Genomic DNA, 19,403 nt, shown 5'->3' with positions numbered 1-19,403 from the left:
ATAGCAATTTGATCATTTATAGGCAGTATTTCTTTTTGAGAAGGGTACATTTAATATTTTTTACAGGCAGTGTAACAGTCATAGTTTTCAGTCATCTGGTCTAAGCAAAGCAGGACAACAGTGGGGAAGTTAGTCTATAACAAGGGTCAGTAATTAATCAGACAGGTTTATGTCTCCCACATCATTTAATTCTCTCTAGTCTTCACACAAAACAAGAAAAATAAAGTGGGTTAATCTATAATCTGAGAAATTTGTAACCTCATGTGACTCAGATCACAGTTGCATCCCTCTCAAGGCTTATCTCTCTTAAAGTGTTTTGGGGGGTTCCATCAGGTTTAAATTTGTACTTATTTTCACAAACCCATAGCAAGGGGGTCCCATACCCTTTTATGTTGCTTGTGTATTTGGACTTGCTAAGACATGCCTATTTGTATTTTTTGCTCATTCTTTATTGTTTTTGCCTTTTCTCTGTTTTTAAGATTACTTTGTACACACAAAATTACAGATATTGGCTTAATCCCAGCCAATTATTTTTTCCAAATCTATCATTATTTCTTGACTTTTACCACAGTTTTAGGTATTTTTGGTAATCAAGTATATCTTTTAAGTTCAAGGCTCCTGTCTTCCTAGACTCTTTACTCCTACATTATCTTTATAATCTCCGAAATTGTATTCTAAATGTTTTGTTGTTTGGAGTTACGCCTATAACTGAGTATTTTCTCTATTGAACTGAAATACCACCTTTGTGACACGTCTACTTCTACACAGGGAAATCTATTTCCGGACTCTATTCTGTTCCACTAGTCTTTCTGCAACAGTATCTTATCTTCTCATTATCGTGTCTTACCTACTATATTATCTGAAAAGGCAAGCTCCTCCTCAGTCTCATGTACATGTTTTCCCATTATTCTCGGTTATTATTTTACATGAGCTGAAGATTATTAAGTCCCCCTACCTCGTTAGTATTCCAATGGAAATTCCATTATATTTGTAAAACTAATTTTAGAATTGACAGCCTTATGTTCTTTCCTCTACAATTTTATGTTGATCCATCGATTCAGCTATGTTTGAAATCTCTCAATGCTTTTGGGGACACAATTTTTTTCAAAGAAAACAGGAAATTTCTTTTTACCTGCGGCTTCAACGGATGCCGTTTTCCTGCACGCGCCAGTCCCTCCCCAGCTCCCGCCCCAAGGTTCCAGGTTACCAAGGGAACGAGGATTGACGTCACTCAGGGCTTCCTTGCCGGACCCGACGGTAAACCGTGAAACCAAAGGGGCAGAGAGGCGGCTTTGCTCCATGTATCCACGCGTACTTCTTGGTCTACGCCTCTTCCACTATGAAACTCGTTCAAGCCTGGCCTTTTCCCCCCTGACTCCTCGCTTAATTTCGGAGAAACTGCTCCCTGGAGGAGGGGAGTAGACACAGTCTCCAGCCAGCGACAGCCAATCCCACGCCACTATGGCGCAACCGTGAATGATTGACTCAATCACCTTTAACCAATGAGCGAGCTCCTCACCACTTCGTCACAGAGTTTGCCCCACCTTATCCCCGCCTTTCTGGACTCTGAGCTCAGACCGCGCAGTAACAAATGAAGTGCGCGCTGCGACACCACCCTGCTCACCCGACTCCGCCGCCATTTCCTCGCCAGGCCTAACGGCTCGGCCAATCCCAGCGTGCATCAGAAGGACTAAGGCTCCGCCAATCAGAGGCCCGCGATTCCGACCTTCTCCCCGGCCCGGCCCAATCCAGGCCTTGGCCCCGTCGCCCCCGCGGCGCTCTCTCTCCTCCCTCTTTGTGCGTCTCGCGCCGCCGCCGCCCGCCGCGTAAGAGGACGGGCTTCGCGCTCCGCGGCAGCGCTGTCGGGTTCCCTCCCCCCGGGAGGCTCGCGAAAGAGAAGCCTCCGCCGAGGAAAAGGAGCCGCTGGTGCCGGTCCCCGGGGGCGCCATGGCGACCGGAGCGAACGCCACGCCGCTGGGTAAGCTGGGCCCCCCCGGCCTCCCCCCGCTTCCCGGGCCCAAAGGGGTCTTCGAGCCCGGGCCTACGCCTGCCCCAGGGCCTGGGGCGGGGCTGCTGGCGCCTGGGCCGCCGCCGCCCCCGCCCGTGGGCTCGATGGGGACCCTGACCGCGGCCTTCCCCTTCGCGGCGCTGCCACCGCCACCGCCGCCTCCGCTGCCGCCCCCCCCGCCTCCCCAGCAGCCGCCGCCGCCTCCGTCCCCGGGCGCCTCGTACCCGCCGCCGCAGCCTCCCCCTCCGTCGCCGCTCTACCAGCGCGTGTCGCCGCCGCAGCCGCCACCCCAGCCGCCGCGTCAGGACCAGCAGCCGGGCCCGGCCGGCGGCGGAGGAGGTGAGTCGGGCCGAGAAAGCGCGAGAGGCGTCGCGCGGACGGGCCCGGCCGCCTGAGGGGCGCGCGGCGGCGGCGACGGCGGCTACACGCGGCAGGGGCGCGCGCGCACGCGCACGGGGAAGCCCAGGCGGAGGCGCCCCAAGGCGCGCGCGGCCTGGTTTTCGGGGTCTCGAGTGCGCACGCGCGTTGGGGGAGGGTGAAAAGTAGGAGAAGGTATGTTGTGCGCAGACGCAGTGTGTGGTGCCTGGGCTTTGCGGCTCTCAGCTTCTAAAATCTGGGGTCCCTGTTGCCCTCCAGCCCGGCTCATGTAGGTGGGGGAGATGGAGGATGTGGCTGGCAAGGGGGCGTGGAAGGGTCATTTGATCATGTGGAACTTCTATCTGGTGGGAGCGGAATCTTAGTTCCTCTGCGAGTATAACAAGGACAGGTGTTCGCGCCGCTGGAGAGCCGGGGAGGCTTCAGGTGGTGGGTGGTTCAATCTTCTTGGCCTTTTAGGAAGGGATTCTGGGTTTTTCCAAGTTCGCCTTCATCCTAGAGTTTGATCCGCATCCGCTTCCCGTTGTAAAAGGCTTTCCTTCTGGGCTTTTAGGAAGTAGAACAATTTTTGCGGTGAACGTAGAGGAGTGTCTGCCTGTGTATCGGGCAGAGAGGATTTGCTTACTGTCATATAGGTGTTCCGTGTTAAATATTTTTGTTTTGTTTTGTTTGAGACAAAGCCTCAAGCTGTCGGCCTGGGTAGAGTGCTGTGGCATCACAGCTCACAGAGCTCACAGCAACCTCCAACTCCTGGGCTTAAGCGATTCTCCTGCCTCCACCTCCCAAGTAGCTGGGACTATAGGCGCCTGCCACAAGGCTTGGCTGTTTTGGTTGCAGCCCTCGTCATTGTTGTTTGGCGGGCCCAGACTGGATTCGAACCCACCAGCTCAGGTGTATATGGCTGGCACCTTAGCCGCTTAAGCCACAGGCGCTGAGCCCGTGTTGAATATTTGATATCTCCTTTAAGGGTTCAGACCCTGAGTGCCCAACTGGCCAAGAAAATTGAACGCTGTTCTTGGTTAAACTTAAGAAGCAAAGGTGAGCTTGTGAAGATCAGGTTTTTCCACTTAATAGTCTGTAACAATAGTTTTAGTGGTGTTCTGGTCTATTGTAGAACGTTGACTGGTGGGGGGGGTGGAGGTGGGAGGAGCCAGCTGTCCCCCAATACTGCTTTACAGACCGGCCAGAGATCCTTCAAGTTACTGTGTCCCCTGGAGTTTTCAAAGCCTTCCATGATTGTAGTGTGTATCTTTTCATTACTTCATTCACTTGCTGAAGTCTTGTCCATGAAGAATTTGTTTCCTTATTTACCTTATTTCCTTTATTTAGACAAAGAAAAAAAAATGTGAAATGTTTATTTTCCTGGCCCAGGACCAGATACCCTTGTGGCCATATGTTTATTTATTTATTTATTTTTATTGTTTCGGGTTAATCGAGGATACAAAGATTTGGTTACATTGCTTGCATTTGTTCGTGGCCATATGTTTTAATATCTGATCTCTGAGGTTGGTTTTCTATTCTTTACCATTTAAAATTTTAGGTCAAGTTCTCAGTTTCAGAGTGCTGAGTATCTCTGTAATATCTTAGGTATCCTGACCTGTTTATAGATGGCTCCGCTTGCTAGTTCATATTTACATTTATTTGATGGACTTTGTCTGCCTTTAGACTTCCCAAGTAAGAAGCGGAAGAGGAGCCGCTGGAACCAAGACACAATGGAGCAGAAGACAGTGATTCCAGGAATGCCTACAGTTATTCCCCCTGGACTTACTCGGGAACAAGAAAGAGCTTATATAGGTAAATACACGTTCTGCATCCAAATGCATTTTCAGGTTATTACTGTTAGATTCTGAATGATATTTCTGTTTGTTAAAAGTTTGAGGTTTTAGTTTTCTTTTTTGAGACAAGATTTGGTCGGGTGTACTTTCATGGCTCTGGTGTGATCTGTCAGTGAGTCCTGCATTTTCAGCTCCTTGTTTTGGTCTGCTTATAACAGCAGTGTTCTCTACAAGTGCCAGGAAGGTAGGGTCCACTTAGGAGTGAGAATAGTCCCCCCAGTCCAGCAGCCCACCCTTTTCAGCTGCTGCTCATTGCCAGTTGATGAAGTGTCATCTGCTGCTCTGGACAGGCCTCAGTGGAGAACACTACAGGTATTGTAAACCAGATATACCTTTGACAAAGCGTGGCCTTTCACCATAATTTCATATTCCTCCCCTCCCCTAAAATGTGGTCTTTTACTTTTATAGGTACTTTCTGAAAGGAAAAATTAAACTCAGTTTTAACAAAAAAGTGGTTCTGGAAGTGTGTTTATACAGTTTACCCCTCTTACTATTTTGTTGAATTTAACCTTCCCTTCAGTATCTTTTCTGGGTTGGGCTTTGGAGAGCTGTCTTAAAATGAACAGGCTCTGTATTTACTATTAAAGAATTCTGCTGGAGAAGGGATATACTGCGTGGAACTGGAATGAGGTGGTAGGATAAAAGATCTCATCTGCTGGGGAGTTTCAAGAATTTAGAATAACTATCCACAGTGACAGTGCAACTGCAATTAATCTCAAGATTACTTTTTTTTTTTTAACTATAAGGTTTTTAATTCAAGTTTTACCTTTTTTATACCTGTGCGGCTGTCTCAAAAAATTCACTTGGTAAACATTTCCTACTAACCAATTGAATATCCCCTTTGGAGGAATGAGAGCAAAGACCTAAGTATGAGGCTGTGGGCCTTCACAAACTAAAAGCTTCAAGGTCATCATGTTCTGATTCTTCAGGGTCTTAATTTCTTGTTTCTTAGACTGCTAAGAATTTTGAGGCATTGGTATTGTCTGTCTCCTTTCCACAGTATTGCTAATGCTACTACTTTTCCCACAGTTCCTGTCTACTCGCACTCACCCCCTTACGTCTCATATTAGACCAGTTTTTTATAAACTTGTGAAATGGCCTAGTGGAGTGGTGTCCCACGGACACAAGCAGATTTTGAATATATTCTATTCAAGCTGGGTGTGGTGGCTCATGTCTATAATCCTAGCATTCTGGAAGGCTGAGGCGAATAGGTTGCTTTGAGACGAGCCTGCGCAAGACCCCATCTATAAAAACTAGCCAGGTGTAAGGCGGCGCCTGTGGCTCAGTCGGTAAGGCGCCAGCCCCATATACCGAGAGTGGCGGGTTCAAACCCGGCCCCGGCCAAACTGCAACCAAAAAATAGCCGGGCGTTGTGGCGGGCGCCTGTAGTCCCAGCTACTCGTGAGGCTGAGGCAAGAGAATCGCTTAAGCCCAGGAGTTGGAGGTTGCTGTGAGCTGTGTGAGGCCACGGCAGTCTACCGAGGGCCATAAAGTGAGACTCTGTCTCTACAAAAAAAATAAATAAATAAAAACTAGCCAGGTGTTGCGGCAGGCACTTGTAGTCCCAGCTATTTGGGAGGCCGAGGCAAGAGAATTGCTTCAGCCCGAGAGTGTGCGGTTGCTGTGAGCCATGCAATACTGTGACAACCCAGGATGACAAAAGTGAGAGACTCAGTCTCAAAAGAAAAGAAAATGGGAAAAATAAACTCATTCTTTGTAACAACTCTTCTCTTCCTGCAGAGGCATAGCACTGAGCCCTAAGGGCTATTTATAGCTATAATCAAAGTAGATAAGATAGGTTTCTTTAGAAAAAGGTGGTTCTCAACCTTCCTAATGCCACAGCCCTTTAATACAGTTCCTGTGGGTTGTGACCCACAGGTTGAGAACCGCTGCTTTAGAAGATAGCGATCCTTTCAGTTTTATCTTTAGTACCAACTATTTATTTAGATACACCCTACAGCCCAGCAGTCCAGTTAAGATAGCCTACCTCATGAAGAAGGTAGCTTTCGCCTTGAGTTGTTGATTGCAAAGTCAGTTTTTCTGGTATAAAGGAGTTTGGGGAGCCATGGGTCTTAATTATCTTGTGTCTCCCACGATACACTGCTTTATCCAAAATGCCCTCAGTGTCTTCTTTTATATTAATAAGTTTTCATTTCTTCAAAGTTTCAATGTGGGGGTATGGTATAGCCCTGGGATATATTTAAAATTAAAAGGATGTCTTGGGTTAAACATGCATTAATCTTGGAGTCAACTCTACTTTTAACCCAACTCAGTAAGATTTGCCCTTATTAGAGATGCCTGCTCAGAACTCCTTAGATGCTACAAAGGTAAGGAACAGGTGGTTATCAGGTTGAAGAAAGCTGCTCTGGCTCTGCAGTTCCCATTATCTTGGAAAACCAGCTGTGTAACATTTCCCTGGAGTCACTCATCTCTCTTTTTCGTGTACAGCCTTATTGGTCAAGGCCTGAGGGCCACATTCATTCTCCTTGACCCACACTCTCCAACTTCTATACACCAACTCCCCACATAAATAGCAAGTCTGAAAACAGATTTCTAGGACTTTGTTGTTATTAATTGGTTTAAGATAATGTGGTTTGTCATTTAGTATCTGAATAAAAGCTGCAGGTATTGGGAGACCCTTACTCTAGTACAGATCTGGTTGTATAGAAAAAGTATGTATACATTTTTATATGGTGTTGAACTGGTTATTAAGTGTCTTGTTTTAAAGAGTTTTAAGTCTGCTATTAATGAAGATTGTCTTTGCTCATCTGGTTATTTTTCCTTGTCCCATGTTAATTGGGTCTTGTTTTGGGCTGTGTTTAATATTTAATGAAGAAAAATAAACTCTCAAGTCTTGCCCTCAAGTAATTTGGTGGGAATGAGGTACTGGTGATATCACATGGTTTTGGTTCTGGGTGCCAATTGTAAGCAAGCCTCCGTGGGGAGGGAGAGGTGAAACACCTCCTAATAATTGCTTTGATGTTAGCCTTAGTGAACAGTCTTTACTGCTAACCCCTCTTCAAACAAACTGTTTGCTTCCTTAAGTGATAACCATTTTGAAGTGAAAAATACTTAATAGATGTAAATGGATTCCTGCGGATAGTTGGTTGGGGGTTTTTTGTGCCTCAATGTGTTCACTGATCAATCGTCCCTTTCAAAGTCTCCGAGTTCTTCATGCTTGTTGTTGAGATTTGAGATGTTTTTTGGTAACATTGTCTTTTTTCCATCCTTTTTTTTCTTTCCTAACCTGGTTTCTTCCAGTGCAACTGCAGATAGAAGACCTGACTCGTAAACTGCGCACAGGAGACCTGGGCATCCCCCCTAACCCTGAGGACAGGTTGGGAAACAGTTTTAACCAGCTGACAGTAACGCTTTTACCTTTTTCTCAATATGTTTTACTGGTGGCAACATACTGTGTCAATGAAATCCTAGTGAGACGACTGGTACTCTGACCATTTGGGGGCCTAGGGTTTAATTAGTAACATATGGTCAGTCAACAGTTAGAAAATTGCAATGAAACTTAATTATAGGAGAATAAAAAGTTACAGGAAAATGGACAACTGGTTTCCAATTGGTAAGCATGTAGATTTTAACCTGCTTTACCCACCCCTAGGGACAGTGAGGTGGCCCATTAACCTGCCTTTTCAGTACCTGCTTTGGCTGAAAGCCCAGGGGGTAGTTTTTCTCACAGGTACACGATGCAGGGATTAAGAATATTTTTGAGCATCGGTGAATTTGAGCAGGCCAGAAACTCGGATCAGCTCATTGCTGCAGTCTTCCTGCTCATGGTTTTGAGATGGTTTTAAAATCAGATGAGATTCCTAACCACCTTCCTTCACTGCCAGTTAATTTTCAGCCTTGGCCATTGCCTGGGGGTGTGGGAGGAGCCAGAATACTCTTACCTGTTTTGGGAAGGCAAGCAACCAACCCTAAATTACTTTTTTTTTAAAAGGCAACCTGGGCGTCAAACAGCTGTGGTCATGTCATTTCAGTTTACAGTTTTTCTCATCTTTTGAAAAATAAAGTTTGAGGAGATGAACTGTTCAAGCTGGAATTAATTCTATTGGCTAATTGGTCTTTGAACAGCTAAAATCTGGTTACTTAACAGCACAGTAAGTCTCCTTATTGAAATTTTTTCTTCATGCATACAGCATAGTTGAAAAGACTTTACTTTAAAAAAAGTAGTGTTTTTGGCTTTTGTTACCCAGTTAATAACCTACAAAATCAGGAAGATGATGTAATGGATTTAGTAGTCACTCATTATCTTTCTGTCACACTTAGCCTGGAAACAAATTAATTAAATTCCTTATTTATCCATATTGACTATTCAGTTTTACTTAATTTATGTTTTGGGGTATAGATTTTAGTTGGAAGGTTGTGTTGTGACTTACACCTCTTTTTCATTTGAAGATTTTTTTTTTTTTTTTTTAAGATTTACATTGTAGATTATAGACCACAACTGTTTAGTGCCTTTCTGGCCTTTTTTCCCTTTAATAATGTCTACAGGTTACCAGGCAATTCCTCCAAAGGTTGAATTTTTAACAAACCTTCTTTGCTTCCTGGAGAACTTAGAATTTAGTTGATCTATCCGATGCCTATTCAAGGTGAAGAAGTCGGGCTAGTCTAACCTCTAGATTAGCTTTTGCCTTTTACTTCTACAGTTTGGGAGGAGGTTAAACTGTTGTGAGGCCTTTATGTGGCCAATTGGGTACTGGTAAAACTTGTTTTGGTGATTAGCCAGAAATGCTTAATTTTAGACAGCTCTGGGTGGGAATTAACAGGGTCAAGCATGTTAGAAATGAAACCAGAGCAGAGTTGTTCCTTCCTTGTGTTCAGTTTTGAAAGAGGCCCTAATGCCTGATTGGTTTTGCTTTTGAGACCAGGTTGAAGGGAAATGCATGAGTTTCTTACCTTAATAAGATTATTTCCTAAGGTGTTATCTCACAATTAAGCCACTTTATACAATTTTGATGTTGCTTAACTTAAACAGTTAAAAATGTTCTAAAATCTCCTGTAGACTTAAATGTATAAGATGATAGTCTAATGAGCTGGGGTATGTTTCCTGTTTTTGTTCACTATTAATTGGATTGTGCTAACAGTTTATACAAATGCTAGAAACGGAGGTGTCATTTAGCCGTCATTAGCAATGAACAAACCTGACCTTTTATTCCATCGTGTGTGTAACGTGGTATGACATGGTTCCCTTTAGGCTGAAGACAGTGGGAGCAGCCGAGTTCAGTCCTTGCTCTCCAACTAGGCAAGGTTCTTTCAACTAAACCAAGGGTATAGGAGTCTTGACTACTTTCAGAATGTTTTTTTAATAACTTGATCCACATGGTCTCTTCCCTTCTTGCAGCTGCTACTAAATTTTCATTCAGATTATCGAGCTATGGTCCTTTTTGTAATCTTAACTCAGAATTCTAGGAGTGTAACTTCTCTTTTTTTATTACCGCAAAACCAGCTGTGGTAAACTGATCATTTTATCATTACTATTTTTTTTTACTTGTAGCAACAGCATTTTACTCCTTTTAAAAAAAAAATGAGAGAGAGAAAATCTGCTTTCTGGACTTTGTAGACTCTGGAGGAGAATCGTAGGTTTTCCCCTTACTGTTTGCAGGTTCAGACCCTAGACAAGTATTTGACCAAATCTGCATTTGCAGCCTTTCTCAGAAGCTGCTTTAGCAATTTAACGTTTTTCTCTACCCAGACTGCCCAACCTCGAACAGCCAGAAAACAGGTTGTCTCCTGGGCCTTGGACACAGCCAGGCCGTTGAAGGAAAACCAAAGATGAAGCCTTGAACCATCTCGCTCCATGGTTGGGGCCAAGTAGCTTCAGTAGCCTTGAGTCCCAGTTTCATTGGGTTAAAGAGCTCATACTTAACTATGTGTTGGATACAGACGTTCTTCCTGATAGGGCATGAGCTCTCCAAGAGTTAACATTTTACCTAAACTTGGGGTTTCTGTGGTTCATAAAGTTGTGATACTGTAATCTTTTTTCAAATGAAAGAAAATCTATATTTGGCAAGAAGAGTTGAGAGGATGATACTGTCCTTGCCACTTAATAGTCCAAAGATTTTCTCCCAAAGGATAGACTTTTTTTCTCCTCTACTCACTTTTAGAAGCAAAATCATTTTTTTTTCCTTTCTCACACACACCTCAGTCCCCTAATGTTAAGCCAGATCCATCTCCCCATTCCACACGATCTTGAGTAGCACACGTTATGGTCGGTTCCTCCGGAAGAGTGTTTTATTAGGGTCTGAGAGGCAGAGGGGCTGGGGAAGACTTGTTATAGTCCATGTGGGAATGAGAGAAGTTCAGGCAGAGCAGTAAGCATGAGTCTGTTTTCCACAGGTCCCCTTCCCCTGAGCCCATCTACAACAGTGAGGGGAAGCGGCTTAACACTCGAGAGTTTCGTACCCGAAAAAAGCTTGAAGAGGAGCGGCACAACCTCATCACAGAGATGGTTGCACTCAACCCTGATTTCAAGCCACCTGCAGATTACAAGTAAGCAGGCAGGCTATGCTGTCTTGGGGAGGACACATGCGGATCATGTGTGACTTGGGACAATTTTGGTCCTACCGTATAATTAGCACATGGTACCCCCATGTGTCTAGAAGAGCTATTGGTTATGTGTGTTACCTTTTGTAAGTGTACAGTGCAAGTGACATCTTTCCTTCCATAGACCTCCAGCAACACGTGTGAGTGATAAAGTAATGATTCCACAAGATGAATATCCAGAAATCAACTTTGTGGGGCTGCTAATTGGGCCCAGGTAGGTAACTGTTAGCCTGAGGGCTACACACATAGAATCCCTTAGAACTGTGTATTTTATACCAATGTGGGTGCTGCTGCCTTGTTTTCTGTTTGTGATAGGATGTTTACTTAGGCTGAATTACATTGCTCTGTGAGAAAATCTTTTATTTTCCTATTTTACTGTAGAGAAGTGAAATTTTTGGGTTTGGTGTGGCTGACATTAGAAATCATGGAGCTCTTAGAGGGAAAATCCAATTCTTTGCATTTGGAGTTTGCCATTAGTGCCTAACCAGCCCAATTTCTGCCTGCTCTGGAATGTAAACTTGCATGGTAGGTACCAACTCATTCCTTCCTGCCTGTCATAGAGGGAACACCCTGAAGAACATAGAGAAGGAGTGCAATGCCAAGATTATGATCCGAGGGAAAGGGTCTGTGAAAGAAGGGAAGGTTGGGCGCAAAGATGGCCAGATGTTGCCAGGGGAAGATGAACCACTTCACGCCCTGGTCACTGCCAATACAATGGAGAATGTTAAAAAGGCTGTAGAACAGGTGAGTGGTGAACCCTGAGAGGAAATCTTTTGCCAGAAATCTAGATGGCCCAAACAAAACGTTTTTGTAACCATCCATTGCATCTTCACTAGATCAGAAACATCCTGAAACAGGGTATTGAGACCCCAGAGGACCAGAATGATCTACGGAAGATGCAGCTTCGGGAGTTGGCTCGCTTGAATGGGACCCTTCGGGAAGATGATAACAGGTATATAATCAGTTTAGAAGAGAGTGCGTACAGACTTGAAGAGCCTATGGAAGTAGAGATTGTCCATAGCTCTTGTTGCCTTTTTCTTTCTCAGCAGGATCTTAAGACCCTGGCAAAGCTCAGAGACCCGCAGCATCACTAATACCACAGTGTGTACCAAGTGTGGAGGGGCTGGCCACATAGCATCAGATTGCAAATTCCAAAGGTGAGGAATGTTCTTCTGATAGCTTGGTAGTCCATGGTGTATAGGACAGCTTTCATTTTAAATGCACAGGCTCTTACGTATATACTGGAGTGCAGTGGCATGGATCATGGCTCAACTGTAACTTCTAATTGCTAGGCTTAAGTGATCTCCCACCTCAGGCTCCTAAGTAGCTAGGAATATAGGTGTGAGCCACTATGCCAGCTAATAGTTAAAAACAATTTTTAGGCTCGGCGCTTACAGCTCAAGCGGCTAAGGCGCCAGCCACATACACCAAAGCTGGCGGGTTTGAATCCAGCCCGGACCTGCCAAACAACAATGACCACTACAACCAAAAAATAGCTGGGTATTGTGGTGGGCGCCTGTAGTCCCAGCTACTTGGGTGGCTGAGGCAAGAGAATCACTTAAGCCCAGGAGTTTGAGGTTGCTGTGAGCTGTGACGCCACGGCACTTTACCCAGGGCGACTGTCCAAAAAAAAAAAAAACAATTTTCAGAGACTAGGTCTTGGTATGTTGCCCAGGCTGGTCTTGAGCTCCTGGCATCAAGTGGTCCTCCTGCCTCAGTTTCCCAGTGTGCCAGAATTACGGCTGTCTTGCCTGGTCAAGACGCTTTGTAGCACATTAATATTTTTGGAGATAGTCTCACTATGTCGCCTTCAGTAGAGTGCTGTGGCGTCATAACTCACAGTAACCTCAAACTCTTGGATGCAAGCAATTCTTTTGCCTCAGCCTCCGGAGTAGCTGGGTCTCCAGGCATCCTCCACAATGCCTGGCTATTTTTTTGTTGTTGGTGCAGTTGTTGTTTAGCAGGCCCTGGGCCTGGTTTGAACCCTCCAGCCTTGGTGTATGTGGCCAGCGTCCTACTCACTGAGCCACAGGCGCCGAGTACATTAATTGGTTTTTAGTCATCATATGGATCCTAGAGAAATATTTTCTGTATGTGTCTGTAATGTGATCTAAAGCCTAGGATGATTAGAAAAAGCCTATACAGAATATATTCTTTTTTTTTTTTTTTTTTTTGTAGAGACAGAGTCTCACTGTACCGCCCTCGGGTAGAGTGCCGTGGCATCACACGGCTCACAGCAACCTCTAACTCTTGGGCTTACGCGATTCTCTTGCCTCAGCCTCCCGAGCAGCTGGGACTACAGGCGCCCGCCACAACGCCCGGCTATTTTTTTGTTGCAGTTTGGCCAGGGCTGGGTTTGAACCCGCCACCCTCGGCATATGGGGCTGGCGCCCTACTCACTGAGCCACAGGCGCCGCCCCAGAATATATTCTTAATTTATTGTTTGTCTTTGGCCCAAGACGACTGGAAGCTTAACATTCTGGGTATAAATATTTTCACTGGGCTTAATATTAAATTCACTGTATGTTGCTTAAGATTGATTCAGGAACTTAAAGATTTTTTTACGTTTTTGTTTTTTTTCTGGGTGGCAAACAAATAATCCTTTGTTAAGGAATTTTTCCTGGCAGTTGCTCTAATCTTGCACATTTTTCTTTCATGAAACTGGGAAGGTAGACTTTGATGAATTTGAGAGTTGAGAGAACCTGTGCTTTGGTGGCTGGTGAGGGCTCTGTGCTCCCCGCTGTCTCATGTGCTCTTCGCCCAGGGCCTCTGCTGTGCCATAGGCACTGCAGTAATGCCAGAAACAGAACTGGGCACAGAACTGAAGCTCTGATGAGACTATTTTGAGCCAAGCTCAGAAAGGGGTCTGAAAGATGGGATTATTTGATGATTGAATTCTTTGTAAGGAATATTTTGTATTTTATTTTTTGCAGTTTTTGGCCAGGGCTGGGTTTGAGCCTGCCACCCCTGGTATATGGGGCCAGCGCCCTACTCCTTGAGCCATAGGCACCGCCCAGATGATTGAATTCTTGAAGATCTTCTGTATATAAATTTCTCAGTGTAAAAGCTTTCTTAATGGGTTTTTTTTCCCCTTCCCTGTTTGTGTCTCCTACCTTACTTCAGGCCTGGTGACCCCCAGTCAGCTCAGGATAAAGCACGGATGGATAAAGAATATTTGTCACTCATGGCTGAACTGGGTGAAGCACCCGTACCAGCATCTGTGGGCTCCACTTCTGGGCCTGCCACCACACCTCTGGCTAGCGCTCCTCGGCCTGCTGCTCCTGCCAATAACCCACCTCCACCGGTGAGCCTCTGGGGCTAGTTCTTTTGGTCTGGCTTCCCCATTCTCTTCCATAGACAATGGGAGCCATGACCAGGGCCTTTGGGTAGGACAGATTGATGAATGAGGTCGGCAACATTGTTCTTCTGGGTCTTCAGGCCGGTTTGGGGGACCTTTTACTTTAGGAAGACACTGTTTTGCAGGTTCTAGTCTTAAGACGGCATACCCAGAAGAACAATGTTGCCACCAGGGGGCACAGGTAGGGACATTGGCAGGAAATGCTCTCACATAGTCTCTTATGTCCACCACCCAGAGCCGTCCGCCCTGGATGAATTCTGGCCCTTCAGAGAGTCGGCCTTACCATGGCATGCACGGAGGTGGTCCTGGAGGTCCTGGAGGTGGCCCCCACAGCTTCCCACACCCATTACCCAGTCTGACAGGTGGGCATGGTGGACATCCCATGCAGCACAACCCTAATGGACCCCCACCCCCTTGGATGCAGCCACCACCACCACCGATGAACCAGGGCCCCCACCCACCTGGGCACCATGGCCCTCCTCCAATGGGTAAGTAAGTGTCAGACCAGAAACATTGGGGCTTTGGGATAAATAAGGGTTTCCATCAGGTGGCTGGCTGGGAGCTAGAAACAGCTATCAAAGTGGCTAGGTAATGTCCTGGGTCTGTCTGACTTGCTAAGACTCAGGCTCCAGGAAGAGCAAGATTACATTCTGGGGCCAGTAGTGAGTGACTTCTGTATGGGATGGGCACAGATCTGCTTCTCACAGCCAGGATTGTCAGAGCTGCTCTTGTACAGATGGCAACTTAAGCTGGGGTGAGGGTGGAGGGGAGGGGGCGGCAGCGGTGTCTTTCCTGGCCAGTTCAAATGTCCTGCTAAGTCCCTGCTCTTTCCTTCCATCAAGATCAGTACCTGGGAAGTACGCCTGTGGGCTCTGGGGTCTATCGCCTGCATCAAGGAAAAGGTAATAGATGGCTGCCCGCTTTGCATTTTCACCTAGGCTTGGGAGTGAACGGGGTTCTGGCCTAGATTCTTGCACCCTGAGGCCTCATCCTTGCCTACACCTACCTGCAGGTATGATGCCGCCGCCGCCTATGGGCATGATGCCGCCGCCGCCGCCGCCTCCCAGTGGGCAACCCCCACCCCCTCCCTCTGGTCCTCTTCCCCCATGGCAACAGCAGCAGCAGCAGCCTCCGCCACCCCCTCCGCCCAGCAGCAGTATGGCTTCCAGTACCCCCTTGCCATGGCAGCAAAGTGAGTAGAATATTTTGGGCTTGTGGGGGTGGGTGGGATGGGGGGTGGGGCTGAGAGGAAGGATAGAACCTCACAGCTCATGCAGTCAGGCAGACACACCTTGGGGTGAGATTCTGATTTCTGTTGAGGGTGAAAGCAGAAAGGGACCCCTGGTCCAGGGAGTGTCTTGGAGAGGAGAGCTGATGTTTGGTGTGGTTGTGTCTTGGGAGAAATCTGTGGGGCCAGGCTGGAGGGAAGCCTGGTGTTGTAGGTAGGGTGCTAAAGTCCAGGCCCTCATAGGCTGAGTGAACTACTGGCTGGCCTGAGCCCTGGCGCATATGGCCCGAGTGGGATGGTGCATGCATGCTCTGGAGGGCTGTGATTGGGTTGAGAGACTGCAGACATGGGGCTGGGCAGTGGGGAGAGAGCAGCTGTGGCCTTGAGGTTGAATGTGCCGTTCGGTGGTGGCGGCGGCGGCGGCTGGGTGGAGGGACATCAGAGCTGTTCTTGTGTCTGGTACCTTCCCCTCAGCCCTTCCAGGGGCATTGGTGACAAAAGGGCTTACAATGTTAAGCCCAGAGACCTCGAGGCTGACCCCAGGGTAGTCCTGCCCACCCGTCCACTCCCCATCACCAGGACAGCCCTGCCAGCCCGCCCCCCACCACCGTACAGCATGCCAAGCAAGGAGCAGGCGCCCCTCGCCCCCATCCCAAGGCAGCAGCTGCAGAGAGCCACGGTGTGCCCCCGCGCGTGTGACCTTGGGCTTCTTTACCACCCCAGATACGACGACTACCACCACGAGCGCTGGCACAGGGTCCATCCCGCCATGGCAACAGCAGCAGGCGGCTGCAGCAGCTTCTCCAGGAGCCCCTCAGATGCAAGGCAACCCCACTATGGTGCCCCTGCCCCCCGGGGTCCAGCCGCCTCTGCCGCCCGGGGCCCCTCCCCCTCCGCCGCCTCCACCACCTGGTTCCGGCATGATGTATGCCCCGCCCCCCCCTCCTCCGCCTCCCATGGACCCTTCTAACTTTGTCACCATGATGGGCATGGGGGTGGCAGGCATGCCGCCCTTCGGGATGCCTCCAGCTCCCCCACCGCCTCCACCACAGAACTAGACTTGTTTTTTAAGAAAATATATATTATAGAGAGAGAATTGGTCTCGTTTAAACACACGCCGAACCTCACCATATGGAGCCAGACATTGGGACGCACGCATGTGATTGTATGTGCACGCATGTGTGTGTGTGCACGCACGGGCTGGGCCAAGCGACTGAGGACTCGCTTGGGAATGGGCAGATGGTAGTAGGGGCGCCAGCTTGGGCTCTTCTGGCGCCCCGTAGCATCGAGTGTCTTCTTTGTCTTCTTTCTCTCCTCACCCAACTCCCTTTGCCTCTTCCCCAAACCGGGCCGCCAGGATCCCTCCCCGCGGCAGCGATGGCCCGAGCCATGAGAGTGAGGACTTTCCGCGCCCATTGGTGACCCTCCCAGGCAGACAGCCTCAGCAGCGCCCCTGGTGGACAGGATGGTTCGGCAAAGCAGCCTGAGTTATTTTTGTGGACGGAATCGGAACACGCTGGCTCCATATTGTGAAATTTTTATTAATTATTTTCTTTTTCCTTTGTTACTTCCTTATCTCTTCCTTTCTTCAGACTCCGTCCAAGGAGATGCTCTTCCCGGTCTTCTGCTGCAATTAGATTTCCTTTCCCTTCTCCAATTCTTCCCTTGCCAAGGAGAGGGGAGCAAATGGTTTTAGGCACAGGTTTTGGCCATTAATGCCAGGCAGTAGGGGGTGTGGCTCATTTGGTTCTCAGTTTTTCAAGGTTCCATAGCTACCCCTGAAGAAGTTGAAGTGTGGGCTTTTCTCTTTGCCACCCTTGTTGAATGAGTATTGTATGGTTGCCATGGGTGGGTTAATCGCCAGGTTCTGGGATCCATGTGTATCCTGGCACTCCTGCCAGCAATAGGTGGGACAGCCTGAGCCACCTTGGGTCTGCCAAGAGCTCTTTCCATGCTCTCTGACCACCTAAGATGCTACAGATTCCATTTGTTCCTCTCCTTCCTGCAAGGTTTCCTTTTACATTTTATTTTTAATCCCAAACATCTGAATGTTTGCAGTGTCTAGGGGTTTGAGCCCCTTGTTCATTCTGCATTCTTCTCCCCCCTTCCCTCTTCATGGAGTGATTATGTTGACAATAATGTATACTGCGCGTTCTCTTCACTGGTTTATCTGCAGAAATTTCTCTGGGCTTTTTTCGGTGTTTGATTCAACACTGCCCTAAAGGGGGGGATGTTCCATTGAATAAAAGAGCAGTGTGGTTTTCTGGGTCTGCTTATTATTTATTTTCTTTTCACATAAACCCACATCTATCACCAGGGGCAGCACCTAGGTTGTCTGCCCCTGTTCAGCACCTGGCCCCAGGCCTCTTCTCCCCAGGGGGAAACTGTGGGTGTTAATTAAGAAAGCCCACCACCTGCCTGTCTGTGGGTGCCTCCGTTGTCTGCCCCTTGTTTACTAGTTAACATAACTGAGAACCAAGTTTCCTCCTCCTCATTCACCCCTTAGTTCTTTAGTCTGTCCTTTTGAAGGCCTTTTCTTGGGGCTTGGACCCCCAGGCTGATGAGCTCCAGTTGTGATCTGTGTCTTCAAGCTACCACCTGACTAAGGCCTTGGGCCTGGGGAGGCATCAGCACTAAAGGTCAAGCCAACTAATCCTGTCTGTCAGGCACAGAGCAGCTAAAATTAAAACTGCCAAGTGGCTTTTTTCTTTCTCTGCTGGTGACTTGCAGCCTGCCAGCACTGTAGGCTTTAGGGAGGGGGAGGGGCAAAATAAAGTGCCCCACCTTTTGCTTTGTAAGCACTTTGCAAAGGGTCTTAGGCTGTTTTGAGTTTTTTCACATCTTGGGCAGTGGATACTGGCGTGGCACCAGAAAAATCCACACGAGGTCCTCCGGTAGCTCTTGCTTGGTTGTGCTACCCTGAACTGCCCCACTTCCCAGCTGCCCCTTCTTCCAACAGGGGGAGGCTGAGGGACGGCAGGCGCTTCCTAGCACCTGGCCACTGTGCCAGCAGTTCTGGCCTGGGCTGCTTTCCAGCTTAGAGCTAGGGCTGGACACTGTTTATCGGAGCAGAGCTTGGTGTCTGGTCACTGTCCAGCTGCCTGTACTTTGCTGTGGGCCTGTAGGGCTTGAGGAATCCTCAGAAGTAAGGCAAATTCTGTGGATTTTCCCAGACGAGTTTGACTAAGATCTTTTCGTTGTCCTTAACTGATGGAATGGGGGCAGAGCAGGGGCCTGGCTACCCTCTTTGACCTTGGTTCCACCTCCCTGCTTCCCCTACTGAGTTTGGTTTCCCTGGTGGGCTCATTGGGTGGTTAATTAGCTCTTTGAAGATCTGAAAACAGCAAAGTGGTGCTATGTGGCTTTTAGAAATAAAATCAATAAATGACTTAACCACAGCCTAGCTGTCTTCTCCAGTCTCTTTCCCCTGAGACTAGCTCCATTCCTGTGTTCCCTCTGTCCTTGCTTCCTGCTATCAGCTTTTGTTAAGGTTTTGGAGACTTACAAAGAAACTAAGGCATCAGTCTCCAAGGTGCTTGAGGCCCTGAAATGGAAGAGACAGCAGGAAGCATCTGGCTTTGTGGCAGATTCAGGAGTGATGGGAAATGCTCACCCACATGTCTTAAGACACCCGGATGGGGCGGGGGTGTGTGAGGGCGGGGGGGAGGAAGGCTCTGTACCCCTTCACGTTGTGACAAGGTCATTGCTGCTGCTGCAGTATTATCCCCACTCCCTCAAAGCTTGTAAGATGGAATGCCAGTTGGGAAAGGTCAGCATTAGGGCCCTGTCACTGAGACCCAGGAGAAAGCCAGATTGGGCCAAGGAAGGAGGCTGGGTTTCTCGGAAAACCAACTTTGAGGGCAGTGTAAGTGGGAAAGTTTTTTTTTCTTATTTTTTTTAGGGTTCCTTAAAATAAATCTACACACACAACACTGGGGGGGGGGTGGTAAAGAAAAAGGGACAGAAGGTAAATAAGACCTTGGCTGGTCATGCTGGGCTGGGTATAAAAATAACTAGGGGTCCCTGTGTTGGTGTCACCTC

At 47.7% G+C, this 19,403-nt stretch overlaps 1 protein-coding gene across 9 annotated transcripts; it reads left to right on the top strand.

Annotated features, from left to right (window-relative positions):
- Nucleotides 1-1,513: 1,513 nt before the first annotated feature.
- SF1 (splicing factor 1) lies at nt 1,514-17,630 on the top strand. 9 transcript variants are annotated; one of them, XM_053560976.1, is made up of 13 exons: nt 1,514-1,978; nt 4,049-4,177; nt 7,480-7,555; nt 10,570-10,722; nt 10,901-10,990; nt 11,337-11,520; nt 11,613-11,728; nt 11,826-11,933; nt 13,900-14,080; nt 14,349-14,622; nt 14,982-15,036; nt 15,147-15,326; nt 16,720-17,630. In XM_053560976.1, exons 1-13 carry the CDS (start codon nt 1,948-1,950, stop codon nt 16,847-16,849), a joined length of 1,707 nt encoding a protein of 568 aa, XP_053416951.1. In that variant the 5' UTR covers nt 1,514-1,947; the 3' UTR covers nt 16,850-17,630. The 9 variants fall into 9 exon arrangements, with proteins under 9 accessions (XP_053416951.1, XP_053416949.1, XP_053416952.1 ...); XM_053560974.1 differs by having other exon boundaries at nt 16,086-17,630; XM_053560977.1 differs by having other exon boundaries at nt 14,977-15,036.
- The last annotated feature ends 1,773 nt before the right edge of the window (nt 17,631-19,403 follow it).

Source organism: Nycticebus coucang, chromosome 14 (assembly GCF_027406575.1).
Source record: "Nycticebus coucang isolate mNycCou1 chromosome 14, mNycCou1.pri, whole genome shotgun sequence".
Classification (NCBI taxonomy): domain Eukaryota; kingdom Metazoa; phylum Chordata; class Mammalia; order Primates; family Lorisidae; genus Nycticebus; species Nycticebus coucang.
This window is presented reverse-complemented; position numbering and strand designations above follow the sequence as displayed.

Coding starts and splice junctions, on each gene's coding strand:
- SF1 (XM_053560968.1), top strand. CDS start 1,948: ATGGCGACCGGAGCGAACGCCACGCCGCTGGGTAAGCTGGGCCCCCCC. Junction 4,178..7,479: donor ACAAGAAAGAGCTTATATAG/GTAAATACACGT, acceptor GGTTTCTTCCAG/TGCAACTGCAGATAGAAGAC. Junction 14,081..14,348: donor CCAATAACCCACCTCCACCG/GTGAGCCTCTGG, acceptor GCTCTCACATAG/TCTCTTATGTCCACCACCCA.